Raw genomic sequence first — 24,315 nt, 5'->3', positions numbered from 1 at the left:
CTTGTAAAGGTTTCTTACTGACAATGTTTTATCATGTAATCTTTTACGCTATTTGGAAGTGTCTTTTTCAAACTTATGTAATCTTTTACGCTATTTGGAAGTGTCTTTTTCAAACTGATGTCTAAATAAAAGGTAAGTTTTTTCACCTAGAATGGTATTTTCCCAAACTGTGTATTTTATCTTTAGTATCTCAGTGGTTTTAGTTGCAGTTTGGGATGTGTGTAGACTTGCAAGGACATTTTATAGACGTTAGACCTTCAGTCTAATGATCTAAACCATATCAGTTTTAAAACATAAAAATCCATATTTTGTCTTATGTCGTAGATTAAGAATCCAATAAAGATGAGTTTAAAGTGAACTAACTACTTCTAACTGAACTGAAATCTCCAGAAGATGATTCATCTGATTTGGAGATGTTCTTGCAGGGTAACCTCGGTAGGCAGCATTAGTGTGTTATCAGCATTGTTTTGGTCACAAATCTAAAACATGGCAGCGTACAAACTGCTATAAAGAAAATTAACTCCATCCCAGCCAGACCCAGTGCAGATGTCTAAAATAAGTCAGATGAATTACATCTGTAAGGTACTTAATTTTCTCTATTAATAGTCTGTGGAGAGAAATGGACTCTTCTAGTGGATCCTAGAACTACTAGCTGAAATTGAGACTTCTTTTTTAAGTCTGTAGTTGGGATGAAACCCAGTATTTGTAACTAACTGACCTTAAAAATATAGGCAAAACCATCATAGTTTAGTGTCTGGGCATCAAAAATGCATGTGCATACGTCTTTCTCTCCACTGTTTGACAATGTGCTATGCTTTACTTGGGAAAAATTAGGAGAATATTCTTTTTGAGGATGAAGTTCACACCACAATTTGTGTCTTTTCTCCATTTGTGTGTCTTTAAGTTGTACTACAAGTGACAGTGCCTGAGCAAACACTTGCAGTGTGTGGTTCTGATGTGTCTGTCTTCTGATAACTCATTTTCAACTCATTAAAAGAAAACTGTATTGTAAAATGGACAGTCTGCAATAGAGTTATGTTGATTTGAGGATAAAATCCTCAAAGAACTTCTGACAATTTTCCCCCTTTATTTAAGTGACAATTTTATTTAAAATGCTGAGTAGTGTAAGGACCAGCAAATATAGCAGTAGTCAGTACAATACAGAGAAAATTTATAGCAGAGCCAGTGTTGGACTCTTTTGGATGATATCAGCCATTGGATGGCCAAAGAATGATCACAAAGGTGTTTGCTTTGTCAGCCAAGGAGTGGAAGAACAGGCTGTCTTCACTGCATTTTCCATGTGAAATTCTCTGCTGTGATTATAGGCCAGCTTTTGTCGGATGACTGGCCCTACACCCAGTAGTTCTTTATATACCATTTTCAAGTCATATAGTAAAGAAGCAATCATCTCCTCGATTTGTTAATTTGTACATTGCTTGAAGTCTAGTTCTTTTCCATCTGGTCTGTAATCTGATGCTGTTCCTACATTATGAGAGAAGCCCACCAAATCCTCAGAGCAGCTCCTGAGTTGTCATACCACATTTTCCTTCCATTTCTTCTCAAAGGTACCTGTGAGCATGGTTGATCATGGTTTCTTAACAACTCCAACAGTGTCTATATCTCAGTCTGGTTTTATAGACTGCAGCAAGACACACCAGTCATCTTCAACAGATATGAAACCAAACGTACATAACACAAAGATATTTCCTGTTCTTTTGCACCTGTGAGTAGCTTTAAAGAATCACTTTTTCTCATATGAGAGTTTCCTGATTAATTTTGATTTATCAACAGAGTATTGGGTATGTGTATGCAGACTGTAGAACTTAGATAACGTTTTAGAACAAACCACTTGCAGAGGAAGTGTTTCAGAAGGTTCTTATTTAGGGTTCATTTGTGGCTGTATCAAATTGTAGTATCCATTCTCCATCTGAATAAACTCTTGTTTTGGGGGGCTGAATTATTGTTTCTGCTGACATGGTTCTTTGAAAAGCCTAGTAAGGCTGACATGCTAATTCCATTTTCAGTCTTCGTAAGACCCCTATGCAGTTATTTGTGCCATTGCATACTGATGTTCTGGGCTGGTATATGCTCTCAATTCCTTGAACAAACTGCAGTTTCAGTCTCCTTTTATCTGCACACACCCTAATACAGCATATCATCTGTAAGTAGTTAGATGCACTAAAATAATATGTAAAGCTTGGAGCTATTCCCTTGTTTGAAATTAAGATTTTAACTGAGTGCTTTTCAAGGAAGGAAGCACCTCTCTGTTTCTCCTCTTGCAGTGAGACTTGCTCTACAATGCTGAGATTCTAGACAGCTGAATCTTTACAAAAGGATTAGCAAATACAGCTGAATCTAAACACTTTTCCTAAAAACATTTGAGTATTGTGACCACATCCATTCCATTCTGGGCTCTGACCTTTCTTCCTTTTCAAATATTTTGCACTTGAAATGTATTTCCACATTTCTGTGTATACTCATCATTTCCCTTCCATCAACTTTGTCAATCCAGTTTCCCAGCTCTCCTACCCTCCTTACTTCTTTTAAGTATTTTTTAATATTCTGCTTCCCCTATTGCATATGATTTTCTCTGGTTTTGGCTGATTGATGGTCTCCCTGTGGCCCTTGTCAAATTCAGCATTCAATAACTTGGCATGCCAAGGGATCCCAGCACCCACTGGTGGAATCTATGGAGTAGGTGTGAGAGCCATTAGTGTTCATGAAGAAGCAACTGAGCACAGATTCTCCAAGGGCCTTTGTTTCATTTTTTTAGGCTTTGCCTATGTACAACACAAAGATCCTATAGGAAACAGAGTTTATATTTTAATTTAACTTTACTTTTAGCATTTTGACTTGTTCTGTCTCTCAATGTAAAAAAAATAATAATTATATTCTATATAAGCAATGTATGCCCGTGTACGTGGTTAACTTCTGTATTATTTATATTAATACAAAATACTTACATTTGTCTTATTTCATGAAGGATATTTAACAAATACTAAACCATGTAATGAGGTGGAGTTAAAAATGAAGTGCTGTCTTCCTTCTTCAAAATGTTCAGGGCAATGTATAGCAGCATATATTTTATTTTATTGAACTCTAATGACAGGATAGGAAGAGGAAAATCTTGGCTGTTTGCATAGAAGTATTCTGTGCCAAATCCCTGGCTGCTTTAGCACTGTGTTAAATGGATGAGGTCTTGGCATAATCGAAGGAGACCGCTTGAACTAGAAATCTGGAGCAGTCAGTTGTAAAGTGAACTCATTCCCTAGTGCCCTTTTAAATTTTGTTCAGATGTTTAAGTAATTTTAGCTTTGTTTTTGATAAAGGATTTAGGTTTAAATAAATGTAACTTAAAATAAACAATCTTTAATCACAAATAAGGCCTTGAGCGAGCTGAGCTAATGCCAGTTAGCCCTGTTTAGTATGAGGGGTTGGACATGTTCATCCCTTGAGTTTCCTTCCAACCTATTTTTTTCTGTGATTTTACCTGCTTTATTTAATTATTACTAATTGCTTACTTTGTGGATCTGTCAATAATCTAATACTTCCATGAAGTCCAATCTCCTTGCTACTCACTCAGCAAACATCCCACAAGCTCCAAGGCAGGTATCACTTAGTCACTGTTCCTTTTTTAGTAAATTTATGCTTCTGCAATGCAAAGTAGCAGGACCCTTCCCCACCATCCATCCATTCAGTCTCAGATGTTATCACTGACTGGTCTTGTTCCTGACTTATTCATTTCAAATGTTACTTATCTTCATAAAGAATAATTCAAAGAAATACTTATTTTTAGAACATCAGTTTAGTTGAATCACCTGTTCTACAACCTTGATACTTCTGTAGTATTTTTTGCAATTTGAACAATCATGATACAAAGTCCCAAATTGGATTGGACAATTTAAAATAGTCATTACAGTACCTACATGGTCATTCTCTCACAACTTTGCTTACATACTGTGGACTTGATTCATAAGAAAATGTGAGAAGTTTCTTGTGAAACAATAATATTTAAATAGAAAATGGAAAATTGGTAAGTCAATTTTGATACTATTCAGATGTAATTTAGCCTTAAATTACCTTACTGTTGAACGTTTTCATATGTGTAGTTAAACTTTGAATCCTCTAAAGGAATATCTGACCTTATTCTGTATTGTAATTTGGGTTAGAAATACATTTTTCTGAAAGAAAAAACTTGCACAATAAATGCTAATCCAAAGTGATTTGGACATGAAACATTTTTTCAGTCTCCCCAGAGTTTTTGCAGATTAGAAGGATCTCCTGTCCCAAATCAGCAAAAGAAATTAAAATAATTAAAATGGCTATGATACGCAGATTTGGAAAGAAAGCTGGAACGATCATAGAAACAGGTTAAAAAAAATCAAGCTAAATATTTCTAAGTATAAGTAATTTAATTTTTAAATCAAACCACAAGATTATTTTCAATTCAAGTTTTTTGTATTTTGTAAATATGTTTGTATTTTCAGATTTTAATTCCCCCCCCCCCCCCCCATCTATTAAAAGCAATATGTTACTTCAAGTGATTGGAGACTCTGCATAACCTACCATTTTATAATAACAGTGAAATGCTCCTGACCATTTTTTATTCCTGATAACTTTGAAGAAAGAGACAGAGGTACCATCAGCCCTGGCAGTACAAGCACACAAGCCAAATGAAATATCTTCATATCTTATGTAAAAGGTAATGGGAATGGATTTGAAATTGTCATTTAAAGCCTGGTGTCAGGGAAATCACCTTCTAGCCTATAAAGGATGTCTTCTCTGCTTCAGATACTCTGACATGTCTCTGCAGCAAAACTCTGGAAACAAAAGTGTCAAAACTTGCCACACAGTACTGATGTAGTAAAAAAAAAAAGTCATTTTAGCCTATTTAGCATCAATTACACTCCTCTACCACATGTTTATGTACTTTGACACAAATTGTAAGGTGAGTCATATATCAGTTTCCACTGCTTTAAAAATGGGCATCCATATGCAGGTTGCATTCATCCATATTTCCAATTACTTCTCAAATTCAGACTCCATCTAAGAGGTTCAAATATGGGTCCAACATTTGCTGTAGGGAAGCATCTCACCTCATTCCAGTCACAAATAGATAGGTTCTTGCAATGTCTTCCAGTGTTCAGTAAAGCACTAGAAGTCCCCTGGTCCATGCTGAAAGGACAGTCCTTTGGCCATTTGTCATACAGCTGCAGGGTGTCCGTGGTTCCTGAACATAAAATGTTGAAAGAAGGCACAGGGGCCTTGCTTCAGCCAATCACTACAGTAGACCCTTGAAATTCAAACTACTATTAGTCTTTTTAAAGCCTTAAAACATTGTCATTAAATAAGGAAAAAAATCTACTTTGTTTATAATAAATTTTTAAAAAGTAAACCTGTAAGAAATTTTCACAATTTTATTTTACATTATGGGCTTATTTTTTTTCAGAGCCAGCTCAGATTTTTTTCAGTTATGGTTGCTGAGAATCTGTCAGCAGAGATTCTGTGCCAGCCTTTCTTTGCTCCCTCAGTTCCAGTTCATTAACTTACAACGTTGTTTGTAGTTTTCTGGCATTTCATTATTTTAATGTATAAAAAAAAATCTGTTTATCAATGGTTCAAGGAAGTTTAATAAGGTAAAGAATGATTAATATGTAAAGTTGCATTATCTGCTAATACTAACAAGTTTCACTAAAATTTGCTGCAATACGTATCTGCTTTCGCTTTCTCAGTTGGGCTGCTATTTACAAGTAGAGTCTATCCAGTGTTATGTAGCAACTGTAAATTGTTCTAATTTTCTCTTTCTGAATAGCAATAATACTGCAGTTGCTATTTTATTCAGTATCATAATAATGCATTTAAACTTCTCTGCCATCCCTAAAACTGAAACAGATAGTACAAAGATTTTGTTGGAATTCACAGAAGCTTTAAATGTCAGAGCATTCGGTCAAAGTGGTAAATTTCCAACTACATCATTAAATTTTGTTTATATTCTGACAATGATATGAGCAATTCTCTTTTTTTCTTTTTTTAAAGTGAATAATTTTTTTCTTGCAACTGCCAGTTCTGAGAATATTGCTGCACATCTGTCCTTATCCGTTCTTAGCTGTACTGAAATGTCAACACTGGGAATGGATGTGTATAAGCCATGTCTCATTCTGAAGAGTTCAGCCAGTGCAGCATCATTCAAAGCCGTTCTTACCAGTATCTCGCCAAGTTTGAAAACAAAGCAAGTATTATTTCAAAGAAAATATTTTACTGCGTCTCTCTTGCTGAATTACTAACCTAACTTAACCTTCCCAAATGCATTGCTTGTTATATTCCTTAGTTTCTGTTAATGTTATTTTCAAATTTTAGTAGCTATTTTTAAATGTCACTTGCCAAACAAATTATCTGCATTTTAAGATAAGCAAACCTACATTTAACAAAATGTTAAAACCTACATTTACAGAATCTTAAATGTAAAAAAAAACCCAAAACCAAAACAGTTTACAACATTTTTCTAAATTTTAGAAACCCTGAGCATACATTTTTCTTCAATGTACATGTGTATAATGTAGCTTGCTGTTTAGCAGTGTGTTGGAAATCAACACTCATTATCCTTCTCAGGATGCGTACGGCAAGGGCTAAGACTGCAAACGTGTATGTCTGCAGCATGTGTTACAGTATGGTGAGTCAAGATCCTCTTTAAACCTTCAGAATGAGTATGCCCAAGGCCACTTGTTCTATTTGTGTCCCTGGGTACCTGTGCTAGCATTTTAGACCTTTGTACTGTAAAACTATTTTGATACCATAGCATATAGGCAAATGGAGTGAATCAAATAAGGCATGCAATGTACCAGCTTGTACTACAGTCTTGTGGATGAGTTGCAGAATTTTACTAGTCTATTGAAAGAGATGCTAAAGTGACACGGTTGTCTTAACTTGTCATGGTTCTCTTAACTTGTTTGATTGTCTGCTAAAACAATTTCCAATAAACAATTCACTTAGCAGTAAGTAAATATCTTAATCCTCTCCTGTAGTATCAAACAGACATGTAAGAGGCAACGCTTTATTTCATTGCTTCAGTAAAACCAACTTATGCAGTGGTTATAGAGTTTAAGTGGAAGCATAAACAGCTAAATGTAAACAGCTGCAGTGCTCGTGTCTGAGCGTGTGGTGGGGGCTGGTAAGACTGTCCTATGGATAGTTAGAATCATAGAAACATAGAATGGTTTGGGTTGGAAGGGACCTTTAAAGATCATCTAATCCAACCCCCCTGCCATGTGCAGGGACACCTTCCACTAGACCAGGCTGCTCCAAGCCCCATCCAACCTGGCCTTGAACACTGCCAGGGATGGGGCAGCCACAACCTCTCTGGGCAACCTGTTCCTTCAGTGTCTCACCACCCTCACAGTGACAAATTTCTTCCTTACATCTAATCTAAATCTACCCTCTTTCAGTTTAAAGCCATTACCCCTTGTCCTATCACTATGTGCCCTTAGGTGAGCATTCATCTAGTAGCACAACAACTTTAGAGGCATTTCAGACAACCTGTCCTTGGCTGAGTAGTGTAACCTTTATTATTTGCTGCAGAAGGATGCTAAATGCACTCTGCAGCTCTTGTTTTTCTTTTGTCTGACTAAACAGAATATATATGTGATGATACACATTGCATAAGAACAGCAAAAATCGTTGAAAATTTGGAAAAGATGTCTTATGGATATAATAAATTTGAAAAAATCAATGTGTTGAAATCTTTTGTCAGGCACCTTTAATGCTTTTTCCCAGACTATCCTGTCCGTAGAAGTGCTTTGTAGGGGAGTCTGTAGGGGTAGTACAGCATTTTCATCAAAGCACTTACGTAACAATGCAGAAAGTTGCTCATCTGAAAGGAGAGAAATCTGGGTTAAGTTCCGAACTCAGCCACTGCTTGTGTCTGATTTTGTTTATGTGATTTAAGGTTTGACATAAAAAAAAAAAGTAGGTGTAGCAAATCCTGCCATTTAAACTTGCTGGGAGTATGTGTCAACACTCACCAAAGTTTACCTTTAGCCCAGGGAGGCCGCATTCCTCCCACAGTGGAGGTCCTTAATACTTTTGAATTGGCAGATCCCTATGATTTTCCCAGTAGAAATGGAGCCTCTCACATCCCCTGGCAGTAGCCCTACCATTATGAGTTGCCTTTTGCAAATCCTTTAGAAGCAAGCTGTTGACCCTTAGTGATGCCATATGTGAAAATCATCTAAAGTAACATCCTGCTCTGAATTGGTGTCAAATCCATTGATTATGGAGACAGCCTAGGAAGACTAGCATCATTAAGCAAAAGTTAATCTGTATTAATACCACCTGGTCCCTAAAGAGAAGGCCGGACTCTATTGGGCATCAAGTGCTTGAGGGTTGTTGGCATAGGTTCCACAAAAACCCACACAGGGAACAAGAAATTCCTACAATTTGCAATAAAGAAGCTATATTAAGGACACAAATATATTTTAAAGCCTGTCCCAACTTGCTTGAAGCACCTTAATTAGGACTGTACTTGTGATCTAATCCAAACTCCTATCCTGAGCAGTAGCATCCATTCCACTTCTCTAAAAGTGGAGAAAAGGGAAAGGGACAAGACAATACTTGCACAAGACATGGAATATACAGCTTCGGTTGTCCCTTACCTAAAGGAGGCTCAAACACACATTTCTCATCCTCTTGGTGAGTGCCATATACAAAAAATCTACTGTCCTAATAGGAGTTGGTCATCACCTTTTCTTTTCTTATTGAGAGTGACAGTGAGACGCAATTCTCTGACTTTGAAAGGCATTCAACCAGTGTCCCTTGGAATAGGGACTGGATCTCGTGTTTTCCCAGCCATTTAAGTTATGTGCATATACCTCTTCTACATTAACAGAAATGCAATTGCTGCATTTTTCAATGGGCCTTGTCTTATAGGCAGGCTTGCAAAACACTTCACAGATGGAGCTCCGCAGGCAAACCAAGTGGAGGAATAACCACTTTATGGATATCAATCAGTATAAGATGCGAGCTAGAAGCCAAATGGCTTATTCCTGTGGAGAGTGAGCAGCTCCTGTACATGCCTAGCAGCAGAACTTTAAATGGCTTGGGAGCTTTAAAAGCCAAGTCCCCAGAGTAAGTTAGGCAGCCATCAGGCCTGTAGACTGATGAACAGAGGTTTTCAGAATCACCGTTCTGTTGCCTGATTTAAAAAAAAAAAAAAGTATAAATAAGTTACCAACCAGCAGTACTCAGTTACAGCATCAATCCATCAGTTTCAGGTGTTCTGCACTGTGCCATGGATCTGTCTCGCTATGGCCAAGCCATTTTTGCATCCTAGTTTTGTTGTGTCTTGGAGATTAGCCTGCTGAGCCTCTTGTGGCTGTTACCTCTTTGACGTCTTGTCAAGCAAAATCCCTGGTTCAGTGCCTCTTAATTCTGTCTGTTCTGGTGTCATAGAAAAAGTTTCATCTGTACCTGTGAAGTGCGTACTGGGGATGGTTAGGGACTGTATGGCTAGCTGTTGTGCTCTCTGTACTGTTTGTAGGTAGCTACACATTATGCCATTCTCGTTATGATATGCCAATTTATAGGACAGCAGGTCTTCTTGTCTCTGTGCATCTTCCAGTTCCCTGTGGCTCTGACTTCAGTTTCTAGCAGTAGAGGGATAACTTTTCAGCTGAGCAAAGTGCTACCAAGTGTCTCATTTGCCATTCTGTCATTTTAGAGTGACAAACATAGATCAGGAACTGTGTCTGCAGTCTTTTATGTATGTTTTCAGTTATTCCGACACTCTTTGCCTCAGCTAAATTAAGAGTAATGGAAGCTTGTGGTGCCATGTCTAAACACATACATCCTTGCAGCCTGCGTGAACTCCTATGCTGTCATTTGTTGGCCATTGTCAAGGCATTTAACTTTGTCCGGTGCACCGAGGAAAATGAGTTCCATATAGATAAACAGCTATTTAGAGAATGCCACATAATAAAACCGCCTCGGAAAAGCACGTATCAGACTGCAGAACATGTACAGACTTTTTTATCACTCAACGTAAAAGATATCGAGGCCTCCCCTCCTTTTCAAAGAGCCTTAAGTTACCCCTTTCTATGGGTGCAGTTCTCGTAGACTCTACAGAATGTGCCCTGTGTGCTATGTGCCCACCCAGTGCCTTAGGTACTCCGGAGTGTATAAAGAGCCAGCTGAAGTGTAGTTAAGATGCATCAGGTGGCTGATACGGCATTAAAAGGCAACTGAAACGTACCCAAAGGGTCTGTGCTCTCACTGCAGTCCATGGAGACCCAGGGTTCGGTTCAGATGTGTCTGGGTTGTCAGATGTGTCACAGGCCCTACGAGAGGTCCAGATCTCTCTGGATTGTCATCTGGAGACCAGGATATGTCACAGCACCTGGAATTATTTAGCCACACAGTTTTAGCAATGCCTTTTGATATGTAAACATACTGTTTTGACATGCTAGCCATCCTGCAGTAACAGAAGGCGAACAAATCCTTCACCCAGCATGTCTACATTAGCGTAAGGACAAATCATGCTCTAATCTGCTTTTACTACTCTGACTAGGCTCCATTGAGCATTTGGATCCCTGACTTAGTCTTAAATTTAAGTGTCTAAATTCAAGCTATATCCCAGTTTTAGATTCCTGTGATAGTCAAGAAAACACCATCTCGGCACTGAGTTTCAGCCATGACTTTTATTCCAGTGCCTGGAATAATGTTGATAGCACCATGGTGGCTTGTACATTGTTATCCAACTTAAAAATAAAAACATTCCATTTGCTTTCAGATTGCTTGTCATTTTGGCAGCTGCTAAAGTGTCATCCTTCTTTGAAAAAATGCTCTGATATCTTCCTTTGAACAATTTCTCTGGGCTAGTACTGTTGTTTCCCTCTTTGTCTGCTCTGTGCTCGCTCTGCTGCTAACTCCAGAAAGTGATCAGATACATTTGGCTCATAAATCTTTTTACTGACTCAGTGTTATTAACTTACCTTTTGCAACAAACATGGATATCGGCAGCACCTTGTGACAGGGTTTTTTGGACTCTGTTTTACAACTATGTGTCTCAGGTCTCTTTTGGTTCCTCTGTTTTGTCTTACTCTGTCAAAATTGGGGTCTACCTTCCATAGGCATTGGCCTGCAAAGAGCAATTTCCCTGACTTTGCAGCTTCCAGTTTTACTGTCAAAGGTTAATAGTGGGTTTGTCCCCAATCCCAATCGCAAACTTGTCCTTTATCTATAACATTCACGAGTATTGGCTCCTCGGCCTTTAATTATTTACACTTATCCTGTCCGTTTCTGAAGAGCTTTTTACTCTGTTATGAGCTTTAACTGCTGTGTTTTTCCACTCAGTGTTTTCTTAGATTGTGCCATTCATGCAATATGAATGTACCTTGCTACAGAATACAAGTATGGCATAGTAAACAGAAGCCTTTTGACAAGCTATAGAAAATCTGGGCTGACCATGACAGTTAACTGGAACCCAACAGCTATTAGCCCTCCTGCAAGGTGCAGGCATGGCTCCTAGCCAGGAAGCAGAGTAACCAATTATTGAAAACTCCTCTAATCACTAGCTAAAGCTAGGAAAAAGTGGAGATTTTTCCACAATAGAATTGATTTTACTTTTGGTATTGTTAAATTATATATCCTGGTGACGTCATCAGGCAAGCATGGCTTTTTCAAAAATGTCAACTACTCTCATTTATATTTAAACTAAAACCTGAAAATTAAAAATGGAGCATTTTTTCATTTTTAGCAGGCAAAAATCCATATTTTTAAAAAGTCAATTTCTCTTTGTGTTTTGAAATGAAAATAATACTGCAGAGCGCATAAGAGACACAGGATGTAATGCTAATAGTTAATACAATAGTTAATAAAATGCAGTGTATTTCATTACTATTTCTAATAAGATAATGACAGTGCTAAAAATATTTTCCCTGTTCCATAAAAAGTTGTACCTGTATTTTAATCAGTAAATGCACTTACAATATGCACAGATTATGTTCTTAAGAGTTTCTTTATAATAATATGCTATTTTAATTCTAACTGAAGGTCTGTCAATTTACATATTTAATTTAGGCATTAATTACTTACAGACTACAATGCACAATTTATACTAGGCTTCTTGGATTCTTTCATGTTGCAAATGCTCATGTTTCAAATTACAAACAGGACTGTTAGAATGATCTGGTGCTTATAAGGCCTTTCTGTGTATTTAAGTATCATATCCACCTCATCCAACCTTATTACAAGCCTTCAGGTACTTTTAACATATGTAAAAACAAGTGACTACATGGAGAATTTCAATTTCCATTACAAAAATAGCTTCTGTCTGGTTTGGTATCTCTTCTACTTGTTAATGGCTCCATTCAGTGATCAGTGACCTCTCAGCCTTCTGGATAACCCGACTTGTGTCCGTCAGCCTGCCGTGCGTGGCTGTGGCAGGCCCCCTATATGCAACGGGGCTATAGGGGTTACCCAAGTGGCCTGTTTTTCAGGAGCGTTGTGCAAGTGTTCATTCGGTTTCCGTACACCTGTAATCATGTATAATGCATATGAGAATGTATAATGCATATGAGAAATGGGAATAAAAAAGGTGAGAACTGTGGGGGTTTTGTATGTGTTTCACACTGATGAAAAAGATAAAGATACGGTTTGCTTTTGGGGACCAGTCCTTACACCCGACATTTATTGTTGTGCCTTCTTTGTTAATGAGACACCTTCTTAAGGACTGCAGACTTGACAATTTTTCACCTTCATGGATGCTACAAGAATGGCATACCCAAGATGCAGGAAAAAAAGGAATTCCAAATGTTTCCCAGTTATAAAGAGGCTGGGAGAATATATGGGGGGGGGTGGTGGTGGTGCTTGCCTACTCTCAGTCTTCCCTCGGTACCTGCTGTTGCCCTCTCTTGGAGACAGGGCGTTGGAATAAGGAGACTTTAGGCTGACCCAGTGTAGCTGTTCTTGGGTTGTTACATCCTTATTTACAACATGGTGAATTTAGAATGTTGATGATCTTATTAACTACAAGGAGCATAATTAAAAATAGCTTGGAAAAAAATGTGGGGTTTTTTTTTTTATAATTCCAGCAGAAAATCTGAGCCAGCATTTATATGCTGTTCAACAGATGAAAAAAAAGGTGTGGTATTTTTGTAAGTGACATATTAGCCAAAAGCTCATGACGTGTATAATGAAAAGAGTCTTTAGGGTATCCCATTTTACATATGTCATGAAACTATTCAATGACATTAGTATTTCAACTCTAGAACATACTAACTTGTATCTAAGAAGTGATACAGTGCTGTGCATGGATTTGTGCTAGCAAGACCCTCTATCCTGATCAAATGTTTAGATTTTAATAGAGCTTCCCCAGAAAGTGGGATCAGCTTGCACTGATCCAGTTGCAGGGATATGGTCCGTTAGCTCCTAGACATTACAATATTTGGTGTATGTTAATGGTAATATTTGAATAATGGATAACGCAATGTTCAAGGAAGTTGTTACAAGCAACTAGGTCACTTGTGCACACCCTTAAATAGGCATAACATCATATAAGCGATGTTTACAGGTATCTTGAAAACACAGATTTCACTTGGGAAGTTAAAATATAATTGCTAGCATTATTCAATGTGTTAGCTCTTGAGGAAAGACTTCTCTTCTTAAACACTATCAAAGTCTTTTAGCAAAGGTTATGATTATATTAAAAGCTATGATTTTTTCACAAAGGTTTTAATCCCACACGAGTAACTTTACCTTCTTAATTGTCCTTATAGCGTCTTGATGAAGTTGAAAGTAGAGGTCAAATTATTGCATGAGGTTTTAAACCCTATCTGTTGCATTATTTAAGCAGAATGGAAATGCTTCTTTTGGATTTAGTAAAATATATCTATGAAAATACATTATATAAATCAAGAAACAGTGACATCTGACTGAAATTCTGCAAAACTCGTTTGCACTCTTTTGTTAAAAAAATGTGGTTATATAACTGGTAGAGTAAAAAGTCAAGTGGCTCAATTATCTTTTTAAAGAGAACTTAAAGATTTTCATTTTTCTTCATAAAGGTTTTGCAAAGTCACTGATTCCATTTGTACAAACGAAGAGGTAAAAGGTGTAAAACAGTTTATATTTCCAGAAGCCTTACATAATCCTAAAGCCTTTGCCTATCATTATCTTAGCACCTTCAAAAGGACATGGGCTGTAAAATCAGATTCACATTTCTGTTTCTAATTGGAATTGACCCATCCTTGTTCAGTTCTATGTCAAGACTCAGATGTAGCAGAAAGAGTGATTGTGAAAGAAATGGGAAATCTTTCACAGCTGATGATAAATTTTGTCACTAAAGCAAGTTCTTTGTAACTGCATTAAGCAAATGTGTATAGCTTACAGTCTGTGTTCTTGTTCCTACAGTGCATACATTATAACAGACTTCATGGGCATCAGGAATGAAAATTTTATGAAGGTAGCTGCAGTTGGGACTTGGATGGGAGATTTTGTCACAGCATGGATGGTAAGAAATGTAATATTATATTTTAAAAGAAAAGGAATATGTTTGTTGTTTTCAAGGGAAAGAGGAGAGGAGAAGAGAGACAACTAAATTTCTTGAAGTATTCAAGTATTTCAACCCAGACAAGTAGAAAGTCAACAAAGGCGAGGTAGCATAATGGCAGGGTATTTAATTAGCTGGGAGTCCAGAAAAGTTTCAGTTAAAATATATCAGAGCAATATTTCATTTCTTCTGTTGTGAGTGGGAATTTTGCCATTGAATTCTGCGAGGACAGCACGGTGACACTTCTTTGCTATGGAATAACATGAAGACTTGCTATCATCTGGTGAAACAGTGAGTAATGACTAGAGATAAACAAGTCTAAAGAAAGCAATTAAAAAGGAAGAAAAATTTACTGAAATATGTGACAAAGTGATGGAGACAAGAGAAAAAACAGAAGCCAGTTACATCCCAGAATTTGAAAGTAGCCCATTTGATGTGAAACTATCAGATTAAGTTTGTCTCTGATTTAGGATTTAGAAGAATAAAGTTTTAGCTTGGATTATAATTGTTACAAAGGTTCTACCCTGAAATATGGGCAACCCAAAGATCAGCTTAGTGAAAGAGAATCAGAAAATGAGAGCTAACTGGGAACAAAAGGAAGCATTTGCACATGTTTTTATTGTTCAGGAAAAGCATTTGTTATACACAAAGTGGTAAAAGCTGAATTCCTTTTTTTTTTTTTTTTTTTTAGTAAGATTAGGTTTTTATGATGAGTGTAGGTAAGAATTTTAACAGTTATGGCTGTGACATTCATTTAAATTGGGGAAAGAAGTCCATGATTTTTAAGCTTGCAGAATTGGTTTTAATTAATCTAGATTTTTTTTCCTAATGATTCGTTGATACCTCTCTTTGTTTACTCAAAAGAATCAACATCATTTTAGAGGAATTTGTTAACACAGGGAACATTGCCTGATGGTGAATGTTTATCACATATGACATAAACATGGATGGAAAAGATCTTAGCACTGTATGTAGTTAGTGACTGCAATGATCTCTGACATAAGCAAAGAAACAAGCCAAGGTGGATAAATTTTAGGACTGTGGTATGTGTTAAAGAGAAAACGCTGTAGGAATAGTTTCAAGCAGGAAGGACTGTAAGATGCTAAGACTATAGTCTATAAAACTGTAGGAATAGTCTTAGAAGGGTCATCCGAGTTTGTCAATCTGTCTTCTATCCTCCACATATTTGGAACATACTGTACAACAGACAGAAGAAAAAAAAAGCATCAAGGATTTTTTCAGCATATTGTTCAGTATGTGTCAGTGGTTTGTCCAAGACAAATTATGCTCTGTGAAGTGGTGGCCATGAAAAGCATGTACAGAGCAAATCATCTGTACATACATTACAGTAAGGACATTGCAGAATTGGTGCATTGACTGATGTTGACAATTAAGGCGGATTTCTTGAGAATCTGTGATAAAATTCATGGCTACTTCTGAATACCTTTAGCTTGACCCTTTGTTTTTTTTATGGGCTTCCACAGCTTTATCCCACTATGGAAGGAAAGATGATGTATAAGCTAAGCTAAACTGAGAAGGGTCATGTTCTTCATACATATGTGACTTAAAGCTCCAGTGATAGGTTACATACAAATTGCACTACATTAGATAACGTTCATTTTTTTCAGTCCCTCTTTTCTCTTTTCCTTGGAAAAAACTGTTATATGCAGCACTATATAAAGCATGGAAACGGCTGGATTCAAGAGGCTTGAGAATCCTGATCCTTTTCTGTGTACTCAAAGCCCTCTCAGGTCTTTTCAGCAATAGAGGCACAACGGGGTTGTGCCACAGCAGGTTCCAGTGGTGGATGGAGTTACCACTAAAGAATGGGAGAGAGACTGGGAGAAACTGCAGAGGCAGTTTGGAAAGGGGAGGCTCTTTGCAAACCAGCCTGGTTCTGTTAGCTTTCAGGAAGAGCAGAGGGCATGGAATTGGAGGGTCAGTGTGTTTTAGGACATGCTTTGATTGGATTAGGAGAATTAAGAGGTGTGGTGATTGGTGTTTAAATCTTCAGAACAAAAGAGAATAGTGAGATTGCTTCTGCAATGCAAATCTCTAGGCAAAGTGTATGAATCATTCAATGGAAATTATAGTGTTTAAGGGCAGCTAAGCCTAGGAACATCAAAAAAAGCTACAATGCAGGTAGCGAGGTATTAGTAACAGAGAGTGGACATGTACATTGGTGTGTGTGCATGTCCATTGCTGCAAACCTCCCATACAGCCTAACTTTAGCAATCTTATTCTATATGAACAGACATTATCATGTTCTTTATATTTGAATTTGCTTGACTTTCTGCATGTCAAGCCCAGCCTGGAATTGATATCAAAGTGATATGAGTCTTCTGTGGGATTATTATATTTTATGAAGTTCTCCAATCCTGTTTGGAAACAAGAAGGAAAAAAAAGACTTGTAAAGGAACCTTTGCACATCTTCCCATTCACAGCAGTGCTTATGTTTTCTAATATTTAAGCAGTTTCTGTAAAGAAGCCACCCATCCTTAGACTACAAAGGAGTAGATGAAAAAGCAGCTGTAGCCTTCATTTCAGTGTATTTGAACCATACTGGAATTAAGATCTTATTCCCTATTTAATTGGAAACTTTGCAAATAAGCAGGAGTAAAGCAGAACAGATGGGATTCCATTTTAAAAATGAGTAATCAATAAACAATAATATTGCCCTAGTACAGCGAGGAGAGGCTTATTAAATCAGGGAAGTGATTGAAAAGGGAAAATATGTTTTGGATTACAGTTTGGTTCGGATTTAAAAGGCAGAAGTGAGCCTTTCCTACTTCCTAGCTCACTGGCTAGTTTGTTGACAGGGTCTGACTTACTTCCTAATAAAATCAGCAATATTCTTTCCGTTGTGTGTAATGAGAATGGGGCCATGCTGTGGGTGCATAGGAGCTTCTCCTTTGTACCTCCAGACAGGAACTTCTGCTACTAGTAATCATCTTTGCTGAAATCTGTAGTGTTAGATGTTCTAAATAAGTGTGAAGAGGGGAATGGGTTCAATACACTAACCATCTCTCTGCGCTTTTTCCTCTTTGAAGCCAGGGAAGTATATGCTGCACCTGCTTTGACATGCTCTCCCGCTCTCATAAAATGTGCATTCTGTTCTCATGGAGAGTGCTTTTGAGGCAGATACCACAGGATTTGGCATAGTAGGCTAGTTTTGAAAAAAAGGTTGGATTCCACCCAGACAAACCTATAAACTAGCAATTATGGCCACCTTCTGGGAGAGTGTGAGCAGGCTGAGGAAGGAGCTGATTCCAGGGCAGAACCTCTGATGATTAGAGTTGGGTGGCCTCCTGACCCTCTCTGTAAAAATGAGCAACCTGCTGCAGCTGTGTTTTTTTGTGAGGGACACAGTCCTGAGCATGGCATACTCAGAGTACACCTACGGGAGTGCGTGGCACTGAACACTGACACAGAAGGCGGAGTATGACCAGAGCCTCCTCTCTTCTTTCCAGCCTCCTGGTGAGGTGGAACAGCCTGCTTTCCTCCTTCTTTCCAGGCACTGTTGGCTTTTAGACTGTCAAAACTGTTGTTCTCCACTTTGGATGATGGCTTTTGGGGCTCTCCAAAGATTACGTATTGGCCTTGTGCTATGAATGACACTCATACCACATTGAGAGATTTACTTACCAACTGCTATTGGCGTTTACATTGAAGGCACATCCCTGCCTACAGGCCCTACATATGTGTGAAAGAGTCTAAGCAGTAGAAGTTTGTTACATCTTCCTCAGACCTTGCTTGCTAGGATTATCAGAAGCCGAAGCAGTCAACTTCAGCCAGAGGCTGGCGCTAATCTCTATGAGTGTATCAGGGGCTGATCCTCTTGACAAGGGATTCTGTTCCCATTTACCTTCCTTCTGAAAGGTAATTTAATGGAGATTCTCTTTTCCCTTGTTAATTGCTAGGGGGAACTGAGAACGGTTGAGAGATTACTGAGCAGCAGAGACTCTGCTGACTCACATCATCAGAAACAAGGATAAACTCAAGGGATGGTTTAGCTTATTATTTATCAAACTAGTATTTACCAAATCTGAACCAGCATGTTCTTTTTAACAAGGCGAAGCCAAGACTTCTCTCGGCACTGTGCTTTAGCACAGTACTTGGCACAATGTTTTAGAGTGTGAGCTGAATCATTGCCACAATTTCTGGCTGTTCTTTCTGACACCTTCGCTTGACTCTTCCCTTGCTTGGGACCATGAAGACTCCCAGGACCATTTCTGTCTTTCATCATCTTAGCAGAGGAATTAGTAGTATTGGGATTTCAAAAGGTTATTACTGAGTGATGAATCCACACCTACCTTTCTTTATTAGTGAAACTGGATAATGACCCCCATATACACAAATTGCCTGGGCTTCTGTGAAGTTTCTCAGGCAAAAGAGTCACATCATTAGGTGATCATGCCTCCACATCATGACATATAACTTATGGAATGCTGCTTCCCTTGATAAAGCTTATCTGTTCTTCTGCGAGCAGGATTTTCTGTTCTCTGAGATTTTCAGTGCTAGCCAAAAAAGCTCCAGGAAATGTACTTACCTGGCCAAATGGACCAGGTTTTCAGTCTTACAATTCCAGAGGACAAATCTCACACCATTATGTGTCCTAGCTTTGCTAGTTGTGAAAGAAACAGATTTTGTTCTGTTCTTTTCATTCACATTTCTCTATTAGGCATTTTTTATCTTCATCCTCTGGTGAAGGAGGCTTCTGTATTTTCCCATCTTATGATACTAACATGTCTTACATGGCTGGTCACAGTGTAGCTGGTAGAGGGACCTGTGGCTGGTTCATAAAGAACACTCTAGAGGGCTCAAGCCTGTCCACGTGGTCCTTGATGCTATTAACGTCATAGCTGACAGGTTTAAGTGGATGGTTCTTGCCATGCAAGCACAGAGTAAATCTGTAGACTCCTAAACCAGAACTTCTTTCTGTCATGTGCACCATGTTAGAACTCAGGCTACATCTGTAAGAACGTAACAGTTGTACCCGGTCAGACTAAAAACCCATCCAACCTACTATCCTGCCTCAAACTGTGACTATAAGCAGAAGCCTACCAGGAAAGTAAGAACAAGCCAACTGCATGCAGTTTTGTGTATATAATAACTCTTGATGGATGTCTCTTCCCTCCTGGTCTTGCCCAATCTCACCTTGAGCCCAAGTACTTTTTCTAGCATCCACAGAATTATCTGGCAACAAGTTCCAGAGGTCACTGTATAAGGAATCACCTCCTTTTGTTTGTTTTAACTTGTTTCCTGCTAACCTAATCTGATGCCTTTTGTTCTTTACTGAAGAGACAGCAAACACTTCATCCCTGTATGCTTTCTCCCTAATGTTTGTGATTTGGTAGACATATATCACAGTTATTCTAATTTATCCCTTCTTCACACTGATGATCTCTAGCCTAGTAAGCTGTTTCTCATACACAAGTTTCTCCGTGTATTTGATTATCTTTATTGCCATTCTTTGCAATTTCTCCAGTTTTGCTATGTCCTTTTTCATAGGGAGATCACAGCTGTCCACAGTACTCAAGGTGTGAATGAACTATGAGTTTTACAGTGATATAATGATGTTCCCTTATTTTCTATTCCTTTCCTAATAGTTCCTAACATTTGGGGAGGGGGGGTGTTGACTAAATGGGGCACTAAGAGCATGTTTTCATGATATGATATTATCATAACCTCAAAATCTTGCTCCTGAGCTATAATGGTCAGCTGAGAGCCAATCTTTTCATAAATGATCCTAGAACTGTTTTGCCCCCTGTGCATCACTTTGCATTCATCTACAAAGAATTTCATCTGCCATTTTATTGCCTGGGGACTTACTTCCGTAAGGACCTTTCTCAATTCTTCACAGTCAGCAAGCCATCATCCCTATTACTGTGCATAACTTAATATCATTATAAAGCCTTCTCACCTCGCTGCTCACCCATCTTACCAGGTTGCTTAGGAATATGATGAACGACTGCATCCCCTCCACAAATCCCTGTGGAATGCCGCTAATGACCTCCCTCCATTGCAAGAGCTGTCTGGCTAACCTACTTACCTTCTGTTCCCTGTCTTTTAACCAGTTATTTATCAACATAAAGACCTTCCCTAAAGCTCTGACTGTTGGGTTTCCATAGAAGCCTTTGATGAGGGATTTTTCAAAAGCCTTTTAGAAAATTCAGGTTAGGCTATTTTAACCACATCTCCTTTATCCCTGTGCTTTGTTGACCTCATTCAGTAATCCTGTTCCAAAATATCCCCATTCCTGATATTTACAGAGCCAGCCACTTAGCACTCCTTTCACAGCCTCGGTGTTTCCTGCTGCCATTAAAGAGGTATTCAGACAACGTTGGGTGCCCCTGAAAGTGCTATTTGCATGAAAGACAAAAGGTCCCAGCTCAGGAGCTATGATTGTGTGGAACACTATGGAGCCATCGTCATGTGCCTTATCAGTGAAAGACAGTGAGCTTATTTCCTAACAGCTAAACTTCATGTGTTCATTTTACCTCATTTTCATTAATTTTCTCTGTCCTTTTCCTTCAACACCCCTTTGTCTTAGGGCCTGGGCTCCATTTTGCAGGTGAACAAAAATTAAGGTGAGAATATTTTGTTTTGTATGTTCTTGCACATATCAGAAGGGTCAACAGAGCCTGAACGTGGCTGTTAATACTATCCTGAAGACAGAAACGTCTCTGCCTATGGTAAGACCTATATTCTGAATATGTGCATGGATAACATGTTTCAGAGAACATCAACCATCGATGCATAACCTCTCTTTCCTGAAAAATTACATGGTCTGTGGATCTCGTAGGCTGAACAGGGAGAGTCTTAACAAGTTTTTGTTATTTTCATAGTTAAGTGGAATTTTTGAATCATAGTTTTGGACACAGGAACCTGTGTCTGCTAAAGTCATTCTTTGAATCTGGGCCCCTCTTGACCTTCTTCCTGAGAAACATATTTTTTTTCCTTCCCTGCTGTACAGGCAGTGGACACAATTTAATTGCTGTAGTTTGGGATAGAAGTGTTCAACTGCCCCAAAGGTATACTTGCTTTGCTCTTCATTTTGACCTTGTAAATGCTGGTGTGGTCTTTCGCTATAAATTTGAAGCATAATGGTCTAATATACTGTACAGTGTAAGGTGAAGTAATGCAGCACATGCATTACACTTTAATAAACCCTTTGCTTGATGTTATCTTCTGGTGAATACCTAATACCTGTAGATTATGCTCTGTCTGCTGTCTTTATTCATTTTTGTAATAAGAACAGATGTTTACTTATTGCCATTGAAACATTTTTGATGACTTGCAAGCTATTGGCAAGAGTTTTAACAGTATTTGGAGATGTTTACTTCTGACTGTTGCCATTGTGATCCTGAAAAAGGGCATTTATTTGTAGAACAGGAGAATAAGCTATTGAATGATTTTTAAGTGCTTCCCTTGTGTCCATTAAGAGAGAAGATTATTCTTGTCCTCATTTGCTCTGAGACGTAACTATCTATGTCGACATCCTAGAGGAATGAAAGATTCATTGCCACTGCGCAGAAACTAGGTTGATTTACCTCTGTATTTCATCTCATAATGTGAATGTGTTGTTAGGGCGTGTTCAAACAAAGTAAGCAACTTTGATGCTGCAAATACTATCATGTTGCTGAAAATAGCAGGTGCATTAAACTCTTGCAGTGCAAATAGGTAGAAAATAAAATACTAATGTGACTAAAAAATGAAATTTTCTTTAGTACAGGGAAGGGTACCAGTGTAAAAAATATGCTGAAGGAAAACATAACATTATCATTAAAAAAGATAGTTTCTGGGATTTTGTATGTAAGTTTTTAACTGAAAGAATAGACAGAAATGTTCACTCTTAAATTTATGTGAGTCTTAGAAAGTAATTCTTCTATCCAGGAAATTCTATTCAGCAAAGCATAGTATATTGTTTTGTCTGCAAGCATTGAAGAATCCACCATTTTGATGCACATTCCAAGGTAGTTTGGAGAGTCAGGAGTCTTGAATGACTGACACCTTTTCTAATTCATGCCTCTGTCAAGGATTTGGCATGACAATTTAGGTTATGATCAGTGTCAATCTTCTTGATTGTTTCTATTCCACTGACATATCAAATGACAAAATAAAACTGTAATTGAATTTGCAGTGGCATCTGAAATACTGTATAGCTAACAACTCTACTGTACTTCAGTAGTGGAAATGAAATGAAACTATGAAGCATGAAGTGGAAGGAGCAAAGTGGATGACACATGTTACTAAGCTCACTTGCCAGGACTGCACAGGAATGTGACTAATAACATCATTGGTGGCAACAAGTTTCTTTCCATTCAGAGAAGCAGACACAATGCCAGTTGCACTTTTTGTTCATCTGTGTTTCTTGTTTTGTTTTTCTTTCCTCTTCTTAAGGGCCAGTCCAGTTGCAGAGCCATTCTGTAGCTAGTGATTCTGTCTGCAGGTGATAACCCACATGTAAATTCATGGGCACGATGGCTACTCGTACATCCAGTCATATGAGACCTGCTAATTTTATATTTTCAGTTTTGTAGGGCATGAATGTGCTCACATCCTGCTGTGCTTCATGGCTGGTACTTACTTATATAAGGTGGAGTGTGCCTGGTGTCATCTGAGTTCATCCAATCATCCCATCAAGTCAGATTGCACTATTATTTATTCATTGATTGATGGTGTAGCCATCTGTTCATGTCGTCTAGATTATAATTATCTGCCTTTTCAAGCTTGGTCTTTCTTTGTATTCCCCTGCAACCTTGTCATTTGAATTCTGACCAGGCATTGCCAGAGGTGTTACTTCATCCCTGTCTGTTTCCCAGCCAGTGAGTTCCTTCAACTCATCGTCACAGCAGGTGTCTTTGTTGATAACCATTTTCTGGGCTTTAAAACATGTGCTTGGTATATCTAGCAATAAAAGCCTCAGGATTTTCTTCTGAAGAAGGCCACAGCCAGCTGTACCTCAGAGCTCAAGAATATGAATTGGAAGCCCCAAAAGTTGGGCCCTAAAATTTATCCTAGAGTTTCTCCAAAGCAGCCACTGATAGCCTTCTATGACAAGCCAAAATAGTTCTAGTTCTTCCAAATAGGTGGGAAATTTCCCCCACTTTTTTTTTTTCTTTTTTCTTTTTCTAAGGGTTTACAAGATTGCTGTGGAGCTTCTTTCCATCATCGGAGCACATTTCAATTACAGCTCAAGTTACATTCCAGCTGGAAATTGTCTCTGCTCCTAGCATTGGCCAAATGACCACGAAGAGCTATCGTTATTCTTTCATAGAGCTGTATGCCATATACAGGTGCCCATAATCGATGCAGTAGTTAATTGGGTAGTCTCACTGTTTCTGTATGTGCCACTTTACTGCCCAACCTCATCCATAGTCCAAGTAAACAAACAACTGAGGGTAAAAAGAGATTTTCTGGTAACTGGAGATCTTTAAGATGTGTGGGCCTTGTGTTCATTCACTTTCCGTGCGTATTCGTACCTCTCCTAGAACTGTTTCATCTTCTGTTTGCAGATGATGTAGATGTTATTTAAACAATACCTATTTTTGGTGTCCTGCAGGCAAAGAGAAAGTAGACGGAGCTATACTGAACAGCGGTGTGCCCCTTCAGAAGTATCTGCTCTTTTGCACTGCTGTGCTCATGTAGCAATAGTATAAGTTCACATATGAACAGAATGTTTTGAAGAGTCATGTGGCTGGTTATTAACCTGTTTTTACTCTTTAGAAGCTGCAGTTGTTTATATAAAAACAACACTGAGGCCAATAAGATTT

At 38.2% G+C, this 24,315-nt stretch overlaps 1 protein-coding gene across 2 annotated transcripts in view; it reads left to right on the top strand.

Moving 5' to 3' along the window:
• TMEM117 (transmembrane protein 117) overlaps positions 1-24,315 on the top strand; it is a 222,478-nt gene that overhangs the window by 86,633 nt on the left and 111,530 nt on the right. For both annotated transcript variants that reach the window (XM_075059097.1, XM_075059096.1), the window contains one exon: positions 14,401-14,500. In XM_075059097.1, coding sequence (XP_074915198.1) covers positions 14,401-14,500 — 100 coding nt within the window. The remainder of the gene's footprint in view (positions 1-14,400; positions 14,501-24,315) is intronic.

Source organism: Buteo buteo, chromosome 28 (assembly GCF_964188355.1).
Source record: "Buteo buteo chromosome 28, bButBut1.hap1.1, whole genome shotgun sequence".
Taxonomy (NCBI): domain Eukaryota; kingdom Metazoa; phylum Chordata; class Aves; order Accipitriformes; family Accipitridae; genus Buteo; species Buteo buteo.
The sequence above is the reverse complement of the archived record's forward strand: the minus strand, read 5'-3'. Positions and strand labels throughout refer to the sequence as shown.